Here is a 23,831-nt window from a genome sequence, read left to right on the forward strand (position 1 = left end):
AGTGATGTCACTGCTCTCTGGGTCCATGTACAAACCTGGTTCTATATATATATATATACAGTATATATATATATATACAGTATACATATACAGTATATATATATATACAGTATATACATATAAGATGTATCTCTGTCGTACTTTAATGACTAAAAGCTAAACAAAGTTTTTCACTGGTTTTTGTTTTCGATGAAAAGTTCTAAAGCTTTATAAACTTTAGGTTAAAGTTTCTTCTGTGTTTTCATCTCTCCTCCATTCTTCTTCTTCTCTGTTTACGGCACAAAGTTGTTGGTGCAACACTGCCCCTATCAGTCAGTGTGAGGTACTGCAGCAGAAAGAAAACAGGAAGTGGCTGCTGTCTGGATTTTATCATTCATTTACAAAATTAAACAATGCGTCAATGACAAAATCCTTTGTAGTCAACACTATTGATTATGTCGACTAATCATTGCAGCCTTAGCTTAAGTGAATTTGAACTGGGGAAAAAAGAGCAATTGTAACGATCGGTCCCTGCAGAATCTGCACTTGAGAAATAATTGATTTTCTAACAAAATTATTGTATTTTAGGGAATTATTTGCAAGATTTAAAAAAAAAAAAATGATTTCTTTCCATAATTTGCCATTAAAAATTCTTGCTAAACTTTAATTCCCTAAATATATTGTGGAGTTTCATTTAATTTGTTAATTTTAGATATCTACAACTGGATTATTTTGTAATTTACACAATAATTCATGTTTTCTCTGTCATCTTTTCTTCTGTGGGACGAATTGGAAGCTCGAAAGGACCGGATTTGCCCCCCGGGCCTTGAGTTTGACACATTTGCCATAGGATATCTTAATTTGTTACAGAACTATATAAAAATGTTGCATGTTTGACAATTAGGTAAAAGCTGTTAGTGAGTAGCTTGTTTTTCCTATTTTTTTTATTTTTTTTAAAAAGGGGAAGAGAAGAAAAAAAATGGGGAAAAATAAAATAAAGTGTTAACTTAAACATTTCTTATCTTTTTTAGTAACTGCTGGTCTCCCTTATTATTCTACCCTTTAATTGAATTGAAATCATGAACATGTATTATTTAAGAAGTGTAAATCAAACTGGTAACGTTTTGAATAATTCAGTAGATAAAATATCTCAGTTTCATAAAGGTTGGTTTAAACTGAACAGGAGATAAACTTACTACATTACCAGTCAATATCAACTGAGTTAATGAATATATTAATCACTATTAGAATGATGATGAGTTAGTTTATTACTATTATGAATTAGTGGTGTGTTGTGTGGACCTGTGGGTGATATTTACTATTCTGTTACTGGACCACAGCCACCAACGTCTCCTCTGAGTGGAATGGAAAAGAACAGGCAGTAATAATCACACTCACACGTTTAGATAAAGCCGCTGAGGGCAGTGGAAATAGTGAGTGGAGCAGATTTTTACACTTAATCAGGCTGAGAAAAAGTTAAAGAACAGATTACAAACTTTCTCTTCTATTGTGTACATGTCTTAAAACAGAAAAATATTCCCTCCTATCTCCTTTCCTATCCACTTTTCCTTAACCCTGGTGTTAAGTGGCGGCCATGATAAGGAACGTTCCACTTCTCTAAAAGGAAAGGAGGATTAATCCGTGTACCCTTCGTTCTTTGGTTATTTTGTTTAAAAACTAAATAACAAAATAGAAAAATATTTCATTCATTTAGAATCAGAAACAGGAAAACGGAAAAACCAAATATAAAAAAGAACAGGTGTATTTCTGATGAACAAATCTGTGACGCAGGTGACGACAGTGTCTCAGACAGTGGGATGATGGGGGGGGGGATGAGGGGGGGACCACAAAACAAAGCATTAACGTGAGCAGCCTGAGCGTTATTAGCGTTTTGGAAGCAGAGAAGAAGAGACGACTCACTTTAGGAGGACGTCCGTCGGGCCCCTCAGGAGCCCGTCCCCTCAGGTTGATGATATGGACCTCCTGAGGCTGACTGATGGTGGCTCTGCTCACACACCCAGCCAGGGCCGTGAAGCTCTTCAGGACGGCCTGCACTGGGTGCCCCGCCCCCACGGGCAGCAGCTCACATGGGCTGCGAAACGGAGGAGCTGCAGGAAAATAAAATCTGTGTGAATGTTTACATCAAACATGCAAATCTTTGAACAAACGTTGACGTTTCTTTACATTTAAAGCAAAAAATGTCAGAAAAAGTCTAACATAAAGATGAAGGTATTTGTTGCTGTGGTGAGTCCCTGACACACACTGTACATGAATAAAACAAACATTTATTAAACCTTGTTACCATTTACATTACAATCATCTTCTTTGTGTACTTTTAAGGTAGTGGTTTGTTTTTGTTTGTTTGTTTCATTCAAGACATTAAAACACATTTATTTCTCCTCCACAGTGAAAAAAAGAAAACATGAATAAAAAGGAGCAGAAAGAAGTAAAACTTATAAAATCGGTCCCTTCCATAAAGAATGAATTACAGTCAAACTGTAACTACACATCTACACTTCTGTCTCAGATAATCCACTATATAGATATTCCAGTGTATACAGTAGATAATCCTAAACACAGTGTGAGTGCTCACAATCAGTTCCATTTTTAGTAGCCGTTATAGTTACGTACCGCGTGAGCAGCAATCTAGACGGAACAGAAAATGCTAAACCGCCTGTGATACTACAGCTCGTTGCGAGATATTCCTCTCATGAAGGTGCTCCAGGAACGGACGCAGTGGCTCGACCTCATTCATTTTTCTAACGGGGAAAGAAGCCACATCCTGGACACGCCCATAGCCCCGGAGGGGTTCTTTGGCTCCGCACGATGATGCAGCGATGATGTGAGGCTAAAAAGAAGGACGACGAGGCCCTCCGCCTCTGTCTTCCTCGGAAATCCCCGGCCCCATCTCCACCCATGCAATGGAAAGCGTTCCCTCAAATTGCTCCTCAGGGCCCCCCGTTCAGAACACCGAGACCGTCTGCTCCTCGGTCCGCCCCGCCACTCAATGTCGCTCGTCCGGCTGGCCTCGGCTGCAGCTGAGCTGGCACAGCCTGCTCAGCGCACACAGGCTAAGGAGAAGAAGAGGACGGTCTCCTCTCCTCTGATGAAGCAGCTGGAGGTTCCCCGTTCCCTAGCTCCACCTGTTCTGCTTTCATACGTGCATCCGGGGGCCCTCTCCATGCCCCAGTCTCCCCGCTGCCACGACAAGGTCCGGTGACGGCCGGACCATGCTATGGTGGCCACGCCTCCCTCCCCCTCCCTGAGTCAGGAGCAGTGGGGCCCATCATGCTTCCTATCTTCCTTTTGTATATCTCTTTTTCTGATGCTAATAAGTGCAATGTCATGACGTGACGCTGAGTCGCTGAAGGACACATTCTGTCAAAATGGCTGACACACGGCTAGGGGTCACGTGACTGAGAGATCCCTATACCACCTCGTATTGCCTTTGACTAGATCTGACGTGTTTGTGACGCAGTGGTTGGACAAAACAGTGGACTATCACCTTAAATGAACTACAGCATTCCTGTGGTTAGAAGAGGTGAAGATGATAAGAAAGTGACGTAGCAGCTCTGGCCGCTGCCTGACTCCGCTGCTGCTGTGATAAACACACGTCCTGACTCACAATCACAATAACTGCTTAAATAGCCATGTGTTTGACAGTAACGTGCAGTTTTTTGGCTAAAAACAACAACAAGAGTGTGTGGATAGCAAAAGAAATGCTATGGTGATCAATGATCTCCCTCTACAAGAGCGTCTACAGACACACCCACTCATGCATATGCATGAAGGCCCCAAAAACAGCCTGTTTTGAGAGGTGTCATTAAAGTGATTTGTCAGAGGCTCAGGACTTGTCCACACGGAGACAGGTTTTTTATCGTTCACGCCTTGCGTCCACACAGCAACACAGATTTGGAAGCCGAAATGGGTGTGAAAATACCTTCTCGTTGGTCCACAAGTAAATCTTCTGTCATGTTTTTTTATTTCTTGTTTCTTTACAACACAAGTTTTATTAGCATCTTCGTGTGTCTTCTCCTTCTTCTTCTGTATTTACGGCAGAGTGGACGCCACAAAGCGTATTACTGCCCTCCACTGGTCTTTACTGTAATGACTAGATCCTCCAAAGGCACAGTCTCATACAGGAACTGCAGCACAACCTTAAAATCATCTGATGGTTCTTTTTATGACCAAATAAAGAACAAATAGAAAAAACCTCCACTTGTGATCGAGACATGCTTGTAAATAGAAGCCGCTTTTCTCTCTGTCTTCTTCCCTGTTTCTGTGTGTTTCTGTGGCAGGGTTACAGCGCCACATAGAGGCCCCTAATGTTTACTACAGTGTTTTCTGTCTTTTCGTGTGGACGCACACATAATTACCCATTTTAAGGGAAAGCGTTTTCGTTTCGTCTCCATGGAGATGGAGCCTGAATCTGTGGAAAACAGGTGAGTTTGGGAAAATAAACCTCAAATACTATGTTGTTGGGGTTCTTAGAACAAATGGAGAAGAGCATAATACTGGAACTTTAAATCCAGAGTCCTCTCAGAACATCTTGGATTACAATATGATCAAAGGTTAGGATGGATTTATGACCAAATGACACCAAATAACTTACTGGATGAGTTTTCTGTACGAGTTACGGGTTTCCTTATTATTCCTTAGACTTATTATCCAGTATCTCCTGTAGATGGGCTTGAAGGAGAGATGTCTTGAACTCTCTTTCCCTTCTCTTACCGGTTATAACGTGGCGTGGTAACACCTATCGAGGGACGTTGACTTACTTTTCCCCTGATTTACTGATAGTGTGCTCTGTCAGTACGTGATAGAAACCAAATGTGGCACTCGAGCCAAAAACGTTTGCCCATGCACGCCCTAGAACCTCATGTTGTCTTTGAGCGTGTGTTCTTTCCATCTCAGGGTCAGACCTATTTGACGCCCTAACCTTTGTGCCAGCCTCACATTTCAAACCCACACGCACACAATACCCTGCCAGGAGTAATCAGGAGGTGCATATGGAAACAATAAAAAACATTTGATTCTAAACAGTGCAGGGAGTTCTCTCCAAAGAACATACACTTATTGTTTGTGGTAAAACAGCAGAAAGCCAAAGACCATGTATGGCATTGCTCCATCCTTCTTGTTGTGAGCAAACACAGAGGCTTTATTGTTACCATACGTCTCTTCGTCTCGTCTTTCTCACAAACCCAGGCTGTGCCCGGAAAAAGTTATCTTTATTTTTGAGAGAAATACACGCCAGTATCTTCTTAAATCCATGTACCGTTTGTTTTTTAGTTATTACGCTTTAAAACTAAATCAAAATAACAAACACAGTGTGGTTATTTAGTTTTACTGATTTAAAACTAAAACAGAAATAGAGAAAAATCAAAAAAGATAAGCAAGATTTCTTCAATTTAAAAAAAATCTTGTTCTGTTTGTGAGATATTTGGATATTTACGGTAAAATTAGAGCGAGAACTAAAGTCCACTAGACCTGGTTTCCCTCCACAGGTCCTGGACCAGGTCTCCTCACACAATAGGACTGTTTAGGATTTATTTCAGCAGTTTTCTGATCATGTTTTCATTCAGTCTGTGGATGTTTGAACTCGTAAAAAGCTGCACACGTTTATGTTTCGTTTTAATAATAATAATGCATTGGATTTTATATAGAGCTTAGTCATAGACACTCAAAGTCACTTTACAGAATTAAAACATTCTTTCACTCCACACTTAGTGGGTGTAAGCTACTATCGTAGCCACAGCTGCCCTGGGGCAGACTGACAGAGGCGAGGCTGCCATGGTACTAGGCATACTAGGCAATGTGGGTGAAGTGCCTTGCCCAAGGACACAATGACAGATATCACTGGAGCGACTGTCCCCCACTGTGGCCCCCGGAATTCTCAGTGGTCTCCATCATCTACTGACCAGGACCAGACCAGCTTAGCTTCACAGATCTAACCAGATCAGCCAATCACAGGCTGGGATGGTTTTATGGTGTTATGGTCCAAATAGTATCCAGATAAACTGGTGACTGAGAACTGTGAGGAACAACAGATATTAGAACTTCTACCATTTGACACTTTTGCAAAAACAATTACAGCTTTTTTGAGGTCAGTAAATATATTTATTTTGCATGTTATAATACCTTGAGCCACTAACGGCAGCTGTCAACACACACAAAAGTTAATCACAAGAAATGAGGAGCACCAGTAAATTCATTACACCACCTCTGCTTCCTTTAATCACACATCATGTGCATTATTTTCGTAGCATCTATTATTTGTTTTGATGTACAGTATTTATGTAATAATAATGTTTCTGTTCACCAGTTTAAATATCTAAATATCACACAAACAGAAAATGTAATATCAAAATAGAAAAACGCTGCTTATCTGCTTTTAGATTTTTCTGTATTTCTGTTTTGGTTTTAAGTCAGTAAAATGAAATAACCACACTGTTTATTTGTTATTTAGATTTTGTTTTAAAGTGTAATAACCAAAGAAGGAATGGTACACAGATCTTCTTACTGCTGTGACAGAAAGAAACACACATGGCCTAATGGTTAAAAGCTGCGGTGCATCAGCATTTCAACCTCCCTTTTCCTCCCTAAGGAGCGTCGACCTATTCCCTCCCTGCGTATGTCATCACGCCGCACTCCCACTAACACGTCTGAGGGCACTCACTCTCACTTTTTCCCCTCACACGCAGAGAATAACAAACAACTGAGAGCAACAAAGACAAAAACACCAGTTCTCTGCCAAAGGATTACACCATTTACTGGGCCACAGTTTGATTGGCTAATTGTTTAGAAACAACAGAGCAGGGAATTGTGGGGGAAAAAGGGGCGAATGAATGCAAAAGTAGGGCATTGATAATAATGATATAATCACTAAACATAAAACTAAAGAAAACAAAGAAATGATGGTGATGATTTCCAAAGGATGATCCTTCAGGTTTAGAGACGTATCTTCTCATCTTTAGGGAGAAATGTTTTCACTGGCAAAGTTATGGCTACGACTAATGCTTTAATTTCATGATTAAAAAATGAGGATAACATGATCAGAGTCCTGAGAAAAGGAATGTTTTAAATTATCTCCAAAAAGGACAAGTCTTGAAAAACAGTGTCAGGGTTTAATGGAAATAAGAAAACAAATATGGGATGAACCACGCTGATTTAGACTTCATCAAGTCTAGCTTTTAGCAGAGTAATCTGATTACACGCTGTTTCTACGAATCCTTGTTGAGTGTTTCAAACAAGTCCTTTGATACAAAGATGATTATTACTGCTGCTAAAGTCTAAATACCACAAATGTATCCAAATCACTGTTTCTCAAATGGGGGTACACAATGGTACTAAAGGGGGTATGAGTGAGAGAGAGAGGAAAATTATAAAATAAAAGCATTAAAAATATATGGTTTTATAATGTTTATTTTTTAGTTAAAAATGATACTCACACTAAATATTACCAGCAACTCACAAAACAACAACAAACACACAAAATAAGAGAAAAATAATACTAAATAATAATAAGAAGAACAACGAAATACACAAAAAAAAACACACACTAAGAGAGAAAAAATACTTTCCATTACCAGCAACACACAAAACAACAACAAAGACACACTAAATAAATAAAAAAAAAACACTAAATACCGTTTATTTCACTAACAAAATGAGATTCTTTAAAATGTGTTATCACTCATTCATTCCATCAATATGATCTATTGTTGTTTCTTCACAGAATTTTGAGTAAAATGTTGTAGTCAGACATGAGGGTGAACCAGTGATCTAAATCACCCTGGGAATGAACAGTATAATCTACAAAAACACTAAAAACCCTCAACCCTGATTGTTAGATTTGCCTAATTACTGTTATGGCAATTTTTATATTCATCATCATATCGTCAAATGTATGTTCATGTGTACAATTTGTCATGTTTTAATACATGATGACTCCATTACTCTTTGAACAGCTGAATCATGTTAGATTAAACAGTACAGATCGTATTGTACTCAGTGCAACACAGAGTCTCTGCTGAAGGCCAAAACTCAAACTCACATGCAGATATACACGAACACACACACTATCAAGGACAGATAAGAGTGGCGCCCAATCTTCCTCATAATATACACGTCTTCATCATCCTCAATTGTTTCCACTGTTGGGCATCTGACTCCCTCCTTCTCCTCACCTCAGGGTGGAACTTTTTCTGTATAAAAGCTTAAGCTGTGAAACTGTTAGTTAGAGCGGGTCTCGGTCCTCGGATCGCCTGGCCGGGCGGTCACTAATTTTGTCCATCTTTGTACTCTTTTTTATTTAGTTTTATAATAAACCTTTTTTATAAAATCATCAATGCCTCGCCTGGACTCCATCACTCAACCAGAGCAATAAATCATGTCTCCAAATGAGGTCAACCGCAAATTTGCCGTGACATTACATTTCAGAGTTGATCTGTTTTAAAATTTTCTATTTTGTCTCCCTTTCATCACTTTTGCTAATCATGACTGGCTTTTAGACGTCACAAAATTGTGCCAAACATAGGTACAAAATACCCCCAGCCTGTGAGCCAGATAGCAAAATAATAGGTGACATGTAGGAGGTAGCAGCGCATCTTTGGATGAGAGATCATCCATGCTCAGCAGAGCTCAGAGGGAGAGAGGAAAGGCATTTACGAGACAGAAAATGGTGCTACGTGCAGAGCTGACGTTCCCAGCAGCGCACACACCGACCAGAGAAAGTGTGGAATTCATGGCTAATGTGGCGATTGTGAGATAAAACCATAAAAAAACAGGGCAAGCAGTGACACTCTGCATGCAGGAGAGAAAGTTGGAGGAACGCCAAAATACAGTAAGAAATCCATTCAACTCTGACCTAGATAGATAAATAATAATAATTTTATCATCAAAAGCCCAGTCTGTTTTTTAATGTTTTATATAAGGAAACGATGTTCAGATGTTAGAGTTGTCACTAAAGCAAAAAAAAAAAAGCTTTAAAGTCACTGACAGGGTTTTTTTTTTTTTTTTTTATAAAAAGGCTTTTCTCAGCTTTTTGCTCTGAAACTGAAGATTTGTGTAAAACTTGCTCTATTCAACGGTTAGGGTTAAACGAGCCAAAAACATTTTTTTTATTTATTTTTTGATGAAAGTAGAGGCTTCAATCTGTCAGAATCTGGTGTCAGATTTCAGATAGTCATAGAAAATATTCTGTGGGTCTTTAAAAATCAGTCAAAATGCTCAAAAACGGCTGGAACTAAGGGGGTAGAAAATCTGAGAATGGCTGGAACTGAATGAGTTAAGAGCCTTTGCGCCGCCATGTTGAAATGATGTCATTGATGACGCCAATCACTCCTTTTAGTTTATTGAGTTCTATATAAGGTGAAGCATTCAGGATCATTTATTATCAGCTTTTTTAATCAAAATAACAACTAGTGCTGCTATGGGTTTCTCTGAAAATCAGTAAAAGTTAAAAAAGTCGATGTAAACCTCTTTTGTTTACTGAAATTTGATAAACAAAATCCGTGAGCTGAAAAAATGTGTGACCACAGGGGGCGACAGTTCCATCTCTGCTGTTTCATAGACGACATGAAGAAGAGCAAAAAATCTGATAATTAAATCATTAAACCAAACCTTCAACCATTTGTGACGAGAACATTGGTTCTTTGCAGCAGACAGATTTTACTTGGGCCAGCATTAATGAGCAGCAGTAGATCCTGGTTCCCAGATCCCAGAGCTCTTCTTCTCTTCTTCATGTCGTCTATGAAACAACTGTCGCCCCCTGTGGTCACAGGTTTTTTTCAGATCATGGATCAAATTTTGGTAAACAAAAGAGTTTTACATGAACTTTTTTCTAACTTTTACTGATTTTTAGAAAAACCCAAAGTAGCACTAGTTGTTATTTTGATTAAAAAAAGCTGTTAAATGATCGTGAAGGCTTCACCTCATATACACCTTTTCGTGTGACATCAACACTTGACTTAGCAACGCGTGCTGCCATTTTAAGAGTGGTAAACATTTGCCTGACAACCACTATTTACCGCTTATATCACGGTGGAGATCTTGAAGTCTGGCTGATTTTTATGGAATAATGACCAAATCCTGTGTAGTATCTGACTGTCATAACCAAAAAGATATTCTTTTATAGAATACTGACAGAAACAGAAATGATAGATCCAAGCACTGAGGAGAACAAACGTAGATGGAACTACGTGGAGCCCAAAAGCAAAGTGGTCGTATGTTTGCAGTAGATATTACGTTAACGGTAGGTTGTGTATTTTCTGATCTAATTTCATGACATTAATGACCATTGTGTAGACGCAGGGCTGTTAATGAGCTAAATATCAGGTTGTTGGAGATCTGGTCATGTTGTCTGGTGGTTTTTCTATGAACCTTGAGGTGTTTGGTATGGACATGATTCTAAACCAATCAGATGTTACTTCCCTTCATATCGGTGCTTGACCTTTGGCTCTAATCTGCTGAAATATTAAAATGGCGGAAGGCGTTGTTAAGGCAAATGTCCCAGATGATGATGTCACAGCGAAAAGGTGACTTAATGGACTAAAGGGGCGATTCACGTCATCAATGACATCATTTCAACATGGTGTTGCACAAGGTAAAGAAGTCCCATTTTTAAAAGTTAATAAAACAAAAATGGTGCAAAATGATGCTTTCTGTTAGACATAAATATATTAATAAGGACAGTTTTAATCCACATTGGTAAAAACAGTGGAGGATGTATTCAAATATATGGTCAGAAATCCATCCTTCATTTTCTCTGGGTCGTGTTTGTCATGAACACCAGGTGTTGGTTTGTGGAGGTTCAGGGTCCAGTTCAGAGGCAAACTCAGCAATGACTAAAACATCTTTCTCTAAACCAGCATTTATTTCCTTTGCTCTGCCTTTTTATTTTTTAGGATCCGTATGAAATACACAGACACAAAATACAACATAGAGCATAATAATGGAATAAATAAAACATCTTAAAGAATCCCATTGTGTAAAAAAGTGGAATGAATAGATTTATTTCTGTAGTTTTTATCATTTCCAGTCATTTCCCTCCTGATGTGGGACAAACACTGACTCTCGTAACATATTTATTTATTTTTCTTTATTCTAGTTGATTGTTATGATTTAATGTTACACTATCTGAGAGAGCACAGGTCACCAAGAAAAATTCCTCGTGTGTATTCATTCACTCTTGGTCAATAAAGTTGATTCTGATATTTTAAGTTTATTATAATATGTATAATAATTGTCAGGATTATCATTTTTAACTAAAATAAACATAAAACCCCATATTTTTAATGCTTTCACTTGTTAATTTTCCAATTTCTCTCTGTCAAGTACCCCCTGTAGTGCCATCGCGTACCCCTGGGACCAGCATAGGCAACTGGCGGCCCGGGGGCCATTTGTGGCCGTCGGTCTAATTTTGCGTGACCCCAAAAAATGTATTTCAAGAAATTGGAAGGAATATAAAAGCTCAAAATTATACACAAAAAACACAAATCGGCAGCAAATTGCACAAACAATTCCTAAAATACACAAAATGACAACAAAGACAGACACAACAACTTTTTAAACAAACACAATGAGCACAAAACAACAAGACAATACAGAATAGTTCTAAAGACACACAAACTGTCATAATGACAGGAAAATACAGAAAACAATGACAAAAATATACAAATTGACCCCAAAAATGCATAAATCAACAACATAATTACACAAAATTACAACAAAAACACACATGATGACAAAAAAAGACAAAACCTTTTTCCCCTTGTGTTAATGCTCTGGTCAATACTGTAAATATTGATCATGTGACCCGCAGACCAGATACAATCACATTGTTGTGGCCCCCGCTGTGATAGAGTTGCCCATCCCTGCTCTAAGGGTACACGTACCCCCATTTAAGAAACACTGGCTTAGAGATCAGAATATATACTGTATATAATGTTAAAGTCAAAATACAGAGTTCTGATAGTTGATCTGGTCTAAATTAGGACCACGATGTCATCAGAACAATGGCTGCTTTCAGGAATTCAACACTTTCACATATTTGGTTTCATCAGTTTGAGATTTTAATAAAGATTACACGCTTCAAATGAACAAAGGAGATATTTAAACTAAACGGGACGAGGTCATCAGATATCCTCTGACTTTATTAAACACACTGACAGCTTCAGCTTTGTCACAAAAAGACGTTTTTAATCAACAAATAGTTTCATCTTTAAACAGGCAATTTTATCACCGCAACTGACCATCAACATTATTTACTGAGGAAAAGGTGAACCACAGATTATAGGCATAAAAACATTATAGTTTACACTTCTACATATGTATCAAATACTAAATATGTAAGATTATCCAAGCAATAAGTGACAGATATTAGTCCAAACAGAATCTACACTTTACATTTCCTAGATTTTGTCACAAATTTATATTTATGTAAGAGAAATATGTCATAATTTGAGAAAAAATGAAGGATTTTGTAAGAATTTTGAGTTTTTTCCAACAGTTTAACATGAAAAATGACTACAATCATGTGATATAATCACCAGGAAAACTGTGAGCACCTGCAAATAATGTTGAGTTTCATTTACACAATGATTCATTTTTTCTCTTTCATTCTGACTTTCTGCTGTGGGGCCAAATTGGATGATCCAAAGGGCTGGATTTGGTCCCCGTGCCATGAGTTTGACACATTTAAATGTAAATGACTCCTCGTTAAGTGACCTCCCTTCAAGAAACGTGACTCACGCAATTCCAGCGACTCAATCGCACGATCTGAGTCGTTGGAAGTCGCTCGAAGTTTAAAATGTTCAACTTCTCGAGTGACGCTCGTAACAACCAATCAGCAACGAGTTCCTCTGGTCGTCACGTCACTGATGAAGTGACTATATTCAATATATATCCAGGAAGTTCACTATTATTATAGTCATCTAAAAGATGGAAATCCATATTTTAATCACTAATAAAATAGGTCAAAGTGACCAAAATGGTGAAAAGGTGGTGAAATGGGATTTTAAAAACCACAGAAATTGGTTAAAAGTTGTAAATTACAGAAAAAGTGGTAAAAATTAGAACAATTAGTTTAAACTGGAAAATAATGGACATGACAAATGGTGAATGTGGGTAAAATGGCAAAAATAATCATGAAATCTGGTGAAAAGAGGTTAAAAGTGACAATAATGGGTTAATATATGTGACATTAGGTGTAAAAGTGGTGGAAAGGGTTTATAAGTGCTGAACATGTCTGGAAAAGCAATAAAATTAAATGAAGTGTAACAAATGGGAGAAATGTAGCAAAAATACATTAAAAAGAGCAAAAATATGGCAAGAAAAAGTCATGAAAATAGGTTCAAATATGGTGAGTTTGGTAAAGTTGTAGAAAAAGGGTCAAAATGATGGTCCATTGTTCTATGAATCTGTGATAATAACATTTATTTATTCATCTGAATAATATCCCCTGTTATCCAGGAATGTTTACTATTATTAGGGACATAGCATATAGGCAAAAACGGACAGAAAAAGTGGTAAAAAGGTTTCAAAGCTTCAATATTGGTCACTTTCTGTATTTTTGTTGTTGTTTTGTAATGTACTTTTTCTGAAATTATGTTTTCGATTTGTTGTTTTTGGGGTCACTTTTTGCATTTTTGTTCTTTTCTGTATTTTCCTGTCATTTTGTTTGTTTAAGTGGTTGTTGTGTCTGTTGTGATTTTGTGTATTTTAGGAATTTTTTAGTGTGTTTTTGTGCAATTTGCTGCTGATTTGTGTGTTTTGGCAGTTATTGTGTGTATTTTGGGGGATTTGTTTTGGGGGGCTGAACAAAATCAGACCACATGTGCCCCCCACCCCCCATGTGAATGGTTGTTGTTGCCTTCCTCCATGTACTGTGACGTATGAGTACAGGAAGTGACATCACTGTGTACTAGTTGAATAATCTGATATTCCCACAAAGCTTTTTCTGAGGGTAAACAAACAGAACGTAAACAAATACTCAATTCCCAGAATTCCCTCTGAGAAGCTGCTTTAAAACGGAGAAGGAAACTAAAGCAGCTGATGGTGATTCACCTGGACAAAGATATGATGAGGCCCAGTAGATTAGGGGCGGGGCCAGTTCCTATAGGAGGAGAGATTTAAGGATTTCTCTGGACTCTCCTCTTTGTGCTGGGGGCCATGTTTCCCAAACGCACACACATATTTAGGGAACGCCGCTCTTCTTTTCTTTTCCTCAGGGCTATGAACTGTTGACATTAGCACAGCCCACTTCTAGAGGAAGTGAGCAAAGCCTTTCATGAGGGTTGACCACGTTCACCTCAGCCTATAAAGAGGATTTATCTGTGGAGCGTAAAGCAGAATGTGATGGATGCAGGAGAAGGAGTTCTAAACTCTAGCATCAAAGTGTGAAAGCACAAAGTCACATCTCCATAAATCTGTCACAGTTTCACATCGTCTCCACTGGCACACGTTGACGTTCTGAGGAACTCAGCATTTGGTCACATGACTTAGAGTTTTATTAGACTTGAAAAAGAAAATCACACCTCCTCAAACGTTACAATTCAGAGAAATCTGAACATTTTCATGTTCTAAAACAGTGGTTCTCAACCTTAGGGTCGTGAGACACTGGGAGGGGGTCGCCAGATGCCTTCAAGGAACTAAGAACAATTTGAGCCCATTTTTACTTATTTTTAACCTTTTTCTACAACTCCACCAAACTCACCATATTTTAACCTATTTTTGTCACTTTTTCTTACCATATTTTTGCTCCTTTTAATGTATTTTTGCTACATTTCTCCTATTTCTGACACTTCTACGTCACATTTTAATACCTTTTCTGCACATTTTTAACACATTCCAGACATGTTCAGCACTTTTAAACCCCTTATAACCTCTTTTCACCAGATTTCATGATTATTTTTGCCAATTTAACCACGCTCACCATTTGTCATGCCCATTATTTACCAGTTTAAACTAATTGTTTCACTTTAAACCCTTTTTACTACTTTTTCTCTCTGTTTTTATCCACTAAACTTTGAACCATTTTCTGTGGTTTTTAAAATCCCATTTCATCACCTTTTCCATCATTTTTGGTCACTTTGAACACATTTTATTTGCGATTTAAACAAAGATTTACATATTTAAGATGATGATATACCAGAGGTAAGAAACTTTTATCACAGCGAGCCGACAAAAATGTGTTCATGACTCAGCATTTAGAATAATAAGCGATTTTTTTTTAATAATCATTTTGTGTGTTTTTCTCTCATTCTGTGAATGTCTTGCTCGTTGTGAGGCATTTTGTGTAAAAACTATGTTTTTAGAGTCATATTGTGTATTTGTGCTTTTTTTCTGTATTTCATTTTGCTTGTCTGTTAGTATTGTGGCTTTGCAGAGTCATTGTTTTTTTGTCTTTTGGTGTATTTTTTTTGTCATTTTCTGTAATTTTGTATATTTTTTTGAGTGATTTTGTGTATTACTGTTGTTGTTTTGTTCATATTTGCAGCAGTTTTGTGTGTTTTTCTCTTGTCTTTACTGTATTTTTCTGTATATTTCTAATTATAACAAGGATTTCCATCTTTAAGGTAAATATAATAATGGTAAACTTCCTGGTACAGTGGGGTCCCCGGTCTCTGGGACCTTTATTTTGGGGGTCACGGGCTGAAAAGGTTGAGAACCACTGCTCTAAAAGATGTCTTTCAAGTTTGACCTAAAATGTGCAGGCGTGAGAGAGGTGGTCATAAACAAATACTAAATAAATTAATGTTAACATTTGCTCAATAGCAACTTAAAGGTAGGATCCAACCATGTAAAGAAAAGGGATTCTCACTCACTTTAGTTCATTGTAAATATTTTTATCACTAACATGTGAGCCAATTAAAATGAAAAATGGTTCTACGTTTTTTTTTTTTTTTAAGCCAATGCAGGAGTTTTAAATTACGACTATAAGTACAGCCAATTGTAGCGAGAGGAGAACAATACTGGCCTACTTTCAATCAGGTATTTAAACCATACGTTTGTAGAAGACCACTGGACAGGGTATCTCACGGGAGCATTTAGCCACAGATGGTTTTTCTACATCTGTCAAGACTTAAAAGGAGAATTCTTTTTATTTTTATCAATTTCGTGCAAGCGTAAGGTTTGCCCAATACCTCTCAGCAAGAAGTCTGGGATTTGATTCCTCCCAGGCCAAAGATTTACACAATTCAGATGTTCTGCATGGATTTGTGTTGCACCCTAGTAGAGTTCAGCCACTTTGGAAAGTAGGAGATACCCCCATATGTCATGAGACATGATCACATGTTCAAAGTGGGTCATTCCATGTCATTTCAACAATTAAGTGACCCACGCATCTGATATTTTTACCATTTGTCGAGGAACACTGTATTCACCTATCGACCTTCTCTTTATACACTGACTGACTGAATCTCTAGTATTTATGTGCCCTGGGATGGACTGGAGCCCTGTCCAGGGTGTTCCCCCACCTAACACCCAATGACAGCTGGAGACCAACAGACCCCCACCACCGTAAAAAAAAGAACAAGCGGGTCAGAAAATGGGTGGATAGTGTTGACAGAAACACAGCAGTGCTGATGAATGGTGTTAAACACCTGTTCACAAGCAGTGAAAAGCATCAGAAGAACATCTCAGAGGCCTTTGAGCAGATGGAGGAGTGAAGTTCTACACCCTGGGGACAACAAAGAGCCACCGTGGAAGTGAGACTAAAGACTTTACTGCATGGCTGTCCCACCATTGGACGTCTTCACTGATGGGTGGCGACATGTGCTGTCTGGACCAATAAGACCAAAGAAATGATTATTAATAACCAAAGGAAAGCAGTGAATCATTTACACCTTTTTCATCCATCTGTAGAAACCCTGATGTCTGAAAGCAGCTGCTTGGGTTGAGTTACAGCTACTTCTTTATGTTTGGTAGAATTTAATTATTTTAACAGGACATGCAGTACTTAAAGCTGCAGTATGTAGAATCCTCTCTCTGCTCCGTTTTAAAACCCGACCTCCCTTACTGGTAGTTTTTGTGAATGCTCCACCTCAGTCTGACGTTTTCCTCTGTCTTTGCTGTGTAACTTCTGATGGAACATCTGCAAATGCACATTTACTACCGATAGTACGTCAACACGTCTGACTTCAGTCGAGCAGCCAATAGTAATGCTCTTAACAGCTCATGGAGCTCACGTGTTTGTAGAAAGATCTCTGATTGGCTGAAATACGGGGTCACGCTCCTGGATTTATAAATAAGGAGAATATATTCACTGTCCACTCAGAACACTTTGGATTACAATATGCTCAAAGATGATTATGGATTTTTGACCAAATGATGCTAAAAATAGTTGCAAATTGCAGCTTTAAGTACACACTAACCCTAAGGATAGAAGTCCTTCAACAGTCCATGATTTACATTGACATATTTAACTTTTCCTGATTATTTAGAGCCAAAAAAAAACAGCACAAGTTGTCAATATGATCATAATCATAATGTTTCACTCCAATAGAAAACAATGGGATGTTTAGAGGCAGTGGGGCTGTGTGACATCATCAATCACATGATTTAAAGATGGAGGAACACCGGCTCTAAAACTGTAAAGTAGTCCTATTTATAAAAGTTAATAAATGAATCATAATAATGTTTTGTTAGACATAGATCTAATAATAAGGACATTTAGAAGTTTTTAGACTAAACTTGTAAAAACAGTGGAGGATCATTTTAAAAAGTCTTCTTGTGAGACCAGCTTTTTTTTAATAGATTTTTTTAGGTCAAAATATGGTTGAGAAATAAAGTAATTTCTTGCTTTTTTTTAAATTCATTTCCAGTCATAATATCCATTTATCTTCTCTACGTCTCTGAAGGCCAGAGAGACTCTTATAAGACAAAGTGCTGATCTGAATCACAATGATTCTGCTTATCAAGATGACCAACACATAACCTGATTGTATCTAAAATCTGATTCTGAATACACTCACACAGCCACACACACTGATTTCAAACAAGGATCCAAAATGCCTGCTTTTTAAAACATGTTTTTGAGAGCCTAAAAAAGGACTTTCTCCCATCATATATATATATATATATATATATATATATATATATATATATATATATATATATATATATATATATACTGTATATATAAATGCAGTATGTAGATAACACAAGCCTTTGAGAAGCAGTGTGTAGCCATCAAGGGAAAGTAAAGATAGAACGTAGATGGAGCTCAGTGTGAAGCAGTCAGAGGTGAAGAAGGCCAACGATGGGGAGGACATTTTCACACAAGTCTGAAGAGGCTAAATGCCTCTGGGCTTCTTCAACTTCATGAAAGGGAGGGCACAACGAGAGGAATGAGTGCCTCATGTATTAACATGTACAGTACAAAGGAGGCGGGGGGGGGGGGGGGGGGGGGGGGGGGGGGGGGGGGGGGGGGGGAGGGGGTCTTAGCTGGACAGTTAGCAAACACTCAGTGTCATGAACAAAGAGGCTGGAACTGGTCCAGAGCAACAAGACCGTAAACGTCCGTTAGAGAAATGCACACAACAGTTAAATGATCATAGGTCAGGATGTATAAATCAGTTTCCATGGTAACACCTCAGTGGTTAGTGTAACTATCATCATCTGTTTCTCACAGAGCACAGCTGATTGGTTACTGTAACTAGACCCAACGGCACCGTACGGGTGTGGTTCAGACAGATATGTAGAAGTGGGTCACATGGTGTGGTTAGCGTGCAGCGTTCTTCCTTTCCTGCTGCAGCTGCTGAAGAATGCAGCTTTAACTGTAACAGTGAGAACAGGATCCCAGAGCAGAGGAATAACTACATGATTATCATTATCTATCATACATGGATTATAGAAATACATCCCATGGTGCACTGCACCCCTGTTTGTGTTTCACGTTGATATTAACAGTTGTTTGTTAATAAAATCAGTGTTTACCACTAAAACAAATGTAAATATGTCATTTCTTTAAGAAATAAATCAGGTTTTCACTGTTGGAGCCTGATCAGCACTCCAACTGTGACACAGTTATTTATTTACTCTCCGTTCATGTAAGACCTGTGCACATGCCTCTGCGTACGTCTGTAGAACCAAACAGTAGTTTAGTCCACTGTGACGTCTTCTTCTCATTCTTCTTTATTTACGGTTTATTTCCAAACCGTGGAGAACGTGCACTAGCGTCATTTGACGTCACGTCTGCAGAACTGTGGTAAATCGTACCCAGAACAGCAGAACTAAATGTATCACAATCTGTTGAAGGCAACAGGTAGAAATGTGTGTGAACTCATTCTCTGTGGTTTAGAACACTTCATCAACCATTAGCATTACAAGACCTAACATTAATGTTTATTTATTCACAGATTCTGTCCTATGATTCTTTAAAAATAAACTATTGTTGGTTGTTTTTTGCAGATACATGTGATAGATTTTCAACAATGTGTGTTTTTAATCACTATTTTTCTTATTTGGATTTACAGTCGTCTTTTCCAAGAGACTGTTCCAAATGTTGGAGCCAGTCTTCTAGCAGGACTCGTGTTTGAAACTCAGAGGAAGGTGAGGTAGACCATGATCCAGTATCTCCAACAAGGACCAGCAGCTGATATGAAAACCTACATGGTTTTCAGGGTGATCTGAACGGAGGGACTTCCCTTTTTACGAGCACTTTCTCCTCAGTGAAGTCGCTGGGTTTCCTTTGCCACTGTTTCTCTTTTAGAAGACGAGGGTCCAGATGTCTCCTATTATCTATTACTGGCTATGAGCACAATTATTTACTGGAAGTTTAGAGAGAAACGAAGAGAGAAAGGAAAGGAGTCAGACTCTGGTTACTGCTGTGCATCCTTCAGGAAAAATATGAGAAGATGCAACAAACAAGAAAAGCTGAAGAAAATCAATGTTTTTTCTACTGTCTAAAAGCTGAACTACTTAAAGTAGCAGTAAGTATTCTCCTACTAATGAGTAAAGTGTGTAATCTAGTGCAGGGTTTCTCAAATGGGGGTACACGATGGCACTACTTAAGAAAGAGAGCGGAACATTACAAATATGGGGTTTTAAAATGTTTATTTTTAATTAAAAATGATAATCACACTGAATATTACCAGCAACTCACAAAACAACAACAAAAACACAGAAAATGATAATAAAAATGATCTTGATTAGAACACGAACTGAAAATCAGTCTCGGTTCCACATCGTAACTGATAAAAACTTTCGAAATAAATCTAATCTTATTTACAAAAATGCGATTCTTTAAAATGTGTGTTATCACTCGTTCATTCCATCATTATGATCTATAGATGTTTTTAAATAGAATTTAACATAAAATGTGGATGTCGGACAAAGGAGAGACTTGGATTCAGAAATAAGACAAAATGTAATTGAGCCAAAACATTTGAGAACCACTGATCTAGTCGTTGTCCGTATTCATTAAGTCGTTTTTGACAGAACTGTTTGATATATCACCACTAGTGCGCACACACACAAACACAAAATCACACACAAACACTCGTGGTGCACACACACAAACACAAAATCACACACAAACACTCGTGGTGCACACACACAAACACTCGAGGTGCACACACACAAACACTCGTGCTGTGCACACACAAGCACTCGTGGTGCGCACACACACAAACACTTTTGCTGCACACACACACACAAACAGTCGTGGTTCGCACACACACAAACAGTCGTGGTTCGCACACACACAAACAGTCGTGGTTCGCACACACACAAACAGTCGTGGTGCGCACACACACAAACACTCGTGGTGCGCACACACACAAACACTCGTGCTGCGCGCACACACAAACACTCGTGCTGAGCACACACACAAACACTCGTGCTGTGCACACACACAAACAGTCGTGGTGCGCACACACTAACACTCGTGGTGCGCACACACACACACTCGCGGTGCGCGCACACACAAACACTCGCGGTGCGCACACACAAACAGTCACGGTGCGCATACACACAAACAGTCACAGTGCGCATACACATAAACACTCGTGGTGCGCACACAGAAAGCTCTGCAGGTGAATCAAACATTTCTGTGTCACAGTCAATGACCATAAATCCCACGAGGCAACAAATCAATAATGAAATTTGTTGCCAACGCTTTTAATAATTTTAATCAATTTTACTGATTTGTTGTTGCAGCCTTACTATATAAACATCCCAGTCGTTCTTCTCTGAGAGCACGCCGCCTCCACGCTGCTATGGAGCACAGTGTAACATCTGGTTTACCAAAGCTGGATGGGACTGTGTGGGTGTGGCATGCCGTGAGTGTGTGGAGTGTGTTGATACGGACCAGACGACCCCCGCTGCCTCCAACCCCCCCTTGGCTACGACACCCCACAGTTGCACAATGCTTTTTGGCAGTTTTTCCTGTCCTACTCTCACTGCACGGCCCCTAAAAAAAGCTTTGCGGACACGGAGACAAATCTTTTGCACAACTGTGGTGGGTAAGAAAAAATGTTACAACCACTGCTGGCCTCACAGTGACGAGTGTCTGCCAAAGCGTATACAGAATGCAGACAGAAGGAAAGCTGTTTGGTTTACTGCGACTGAACGTCAAACACGGCTCCTGGAGAGGAGCTACAGAGACAACAAGGTTTTATTTCAACAACTCTTCATAGTAGACGTTAATATGGTAGAAACACGTTATTTGCAGATCTAGACAGGGCTGGGGTCAATTACATTTTTACATTGCTCCAATTACGTCTTCAATTACCCATGTTCATTTACAATTACCAGAATTTTTCTAATTAATTCATTCATAATTACAACTAATATTTTCCCCTGAAAGTCAATTACAATTACCTTCTCAATTACTCAAGTTCAATTACAACAATTTACAATTACTGAGCCTGAAATAAAAGTTAACCTTCCTCTTGTATTAGCTTTCTGTTAGCATCTATAATGCTAACGGGTCCTAAATCAGCTGTAAAATACAGTAAAAACTAATATCTATCATCTAATTTATTTATTGATTACCTTGTTAGGCGTAGCCTTACTTGTGTCAGTGTACCCCTAGATTTAACTATTTTAAATGATAAAATGTGGTAAAGCTTGATATGAAACATATTTTCATAATAATGTGTAGAACTGTAACATGGTTCCCCTGTTTTGCGTTAAACTATAATTGACAATTTTTTCAGAACTCTCATGGCAATTACAATTACAAAGTCAATTACCTGAACACACTTATTAATTTAAATACGATTACAACAGCAACAGATTTTTTAAATTACAATTATAATTATGCCATAATTGTAACTAATTATCAATTACGCGATTACAATGATAAGTGACCCTAACCGTGGCGCACACACGCACACGCACACGCACGCGCACGCGCACGCGCACGCACACGCACACGCACACGCACACGCACACGCACACGCACACACACACACACACACACACACACACACACACACACACACACACACACACACAGCAACATCTGTGCAGTCACTTCCATTTGGTCCAGCAGAGCCGTTATGTAATGTTTACATTTCTTCAGCATCTGAACTTCTCATAACTCTTTAAAAACAAGCCGTCGTTCCAAAGTTGAACCCTCCCCCTCCTCTGCTCCTCCCCCTCAGCGTGAAGTGCTTTTCTGTAGGATATAATGTGACAGAGGCACGGGCCAGAAACGCTTTCTCTGGGATTGTGGGAGTGACTCATCATATTTCATCCAGACTTTACTCTGTTCCTTAAATATAAATCTTAAACACTGAGGTCTGTTACAGTCTGTGTCCCTTTTTTATGGAATGTGTATTCACAATTTTCAGAAGAATTACTTTGTTGCTTTTAATTGTTTCTATATTCATCAAATCAGATGATGATGAAATTATTGTATTTTTAATGTATTTATGTTATTCCACAAAATGTGCCTGTAAAATAGCTGGTGTTGCTATTGGCTGTAGAACACTTTTCACTAAGAATTAATTTATCGCCCTGCTAATATTGAATTTTATTAAATATCTGTCTCCAAAAAGATTTATTAACAGAAATCCAAAAAGCTTTTGTCTTCTGTTCTTGGAAAGCTACGGTAATAGGAACAGTTTGATCTATTAATGAAATATGTCAACTTTATTTAAAAACCAAGGGAAATTATTCTCTGACGTTGGTAAAAAAAGTCTGAAAGCACAAAAAAAGTGACCAAAAAAGTTGGTGAAAAGGGTTCAAAGTGTCAATAAAGGCTTAAAAGTGGCAAAAACAAGTAGAAACAATGAATTTAAATTGGCAAATAATGGACATGACAAATGGTGAATGTGTTTAAACTGGCAAAAATAATCATGAAATATAGTGAAAAGAGGTTAAAAGTGACAATAATGGATCAACATATGTGACATTAGGTGGAAAAGTGGTGGAAAAGGTTTATAAGTGCTGAACATGTAAAATGTGTAGAAAAGTCATTAAAATGTGATGTAGAAGTGTCAGAAATAGGAGAAATGTAGCAAAAATACATTAAAAGGAGCAAAAATATGGCAAGAAAAAGTGATGAAAATAGGTTAAAATATGGTGAGTTTGGTGTAGTTGTAGAAAAATGGTAAAAATAAGAAAAAATGGGCTGAAATTGTTCTTGTCTCTTGAAGGTTGAGAACCCCTACTCTAAATGACTTCTACATAAATAATTAAAAGAGCTCAGTGTGTATTTCCTGAACTTGGCTGATTAAAAACTCCAAACACGGAAAATCAGCAGTTGCAACATTTTTTATGAAACTTTTGCCCTTTTTTTTTTCTGGCAATTTCCGATGTTTCTTCTGTCTTGATGCCAATAACTTTCTTTCTCCACCAGAACACACAAGCTTAAAGTAAAACGGCTGGAGTTAGAAACCACA

General features: G+C 38.2%; 1 protein-coding gene across 1 annotated transcript in view; it reads right to left on the reverse strand.

Annotated features, from left to right (window-relative positions):
• Positions 1–23,831, reverse strand: part of tgfbr3 (transforming growth factor, beta receptor III) — a gene marked incomplete at its 3' end in the record, with an annotated part of 101,913 nt that overhangs the window by 65,005 nt on the left and 13,077 nt on the right. Inside the window, exon 3 of the mRNA XM_028444915.1 lies at positions 1,900–2,087. Coding sequence (XP_028300716.1) covers positions 1,900–2,087 — 188 coding nt within the window. The remainder of the gene's footprint in view (positions 1–1,899; positions 2,088–23,831) is intronic.

Source organism: Gouania willdenowi, chromosome 4 (genome assembly GCF_900634775.1).
Source record: "Gouania willdenowi chromosome 4, fGouWil2.1, whole genome shotgun sequence".
NCBI lineage: Eukaryota > Metazoa > Chordata > Actinopteri > Blenniiformes > Gobiesocidae > Gouania > Gouania willdenowi.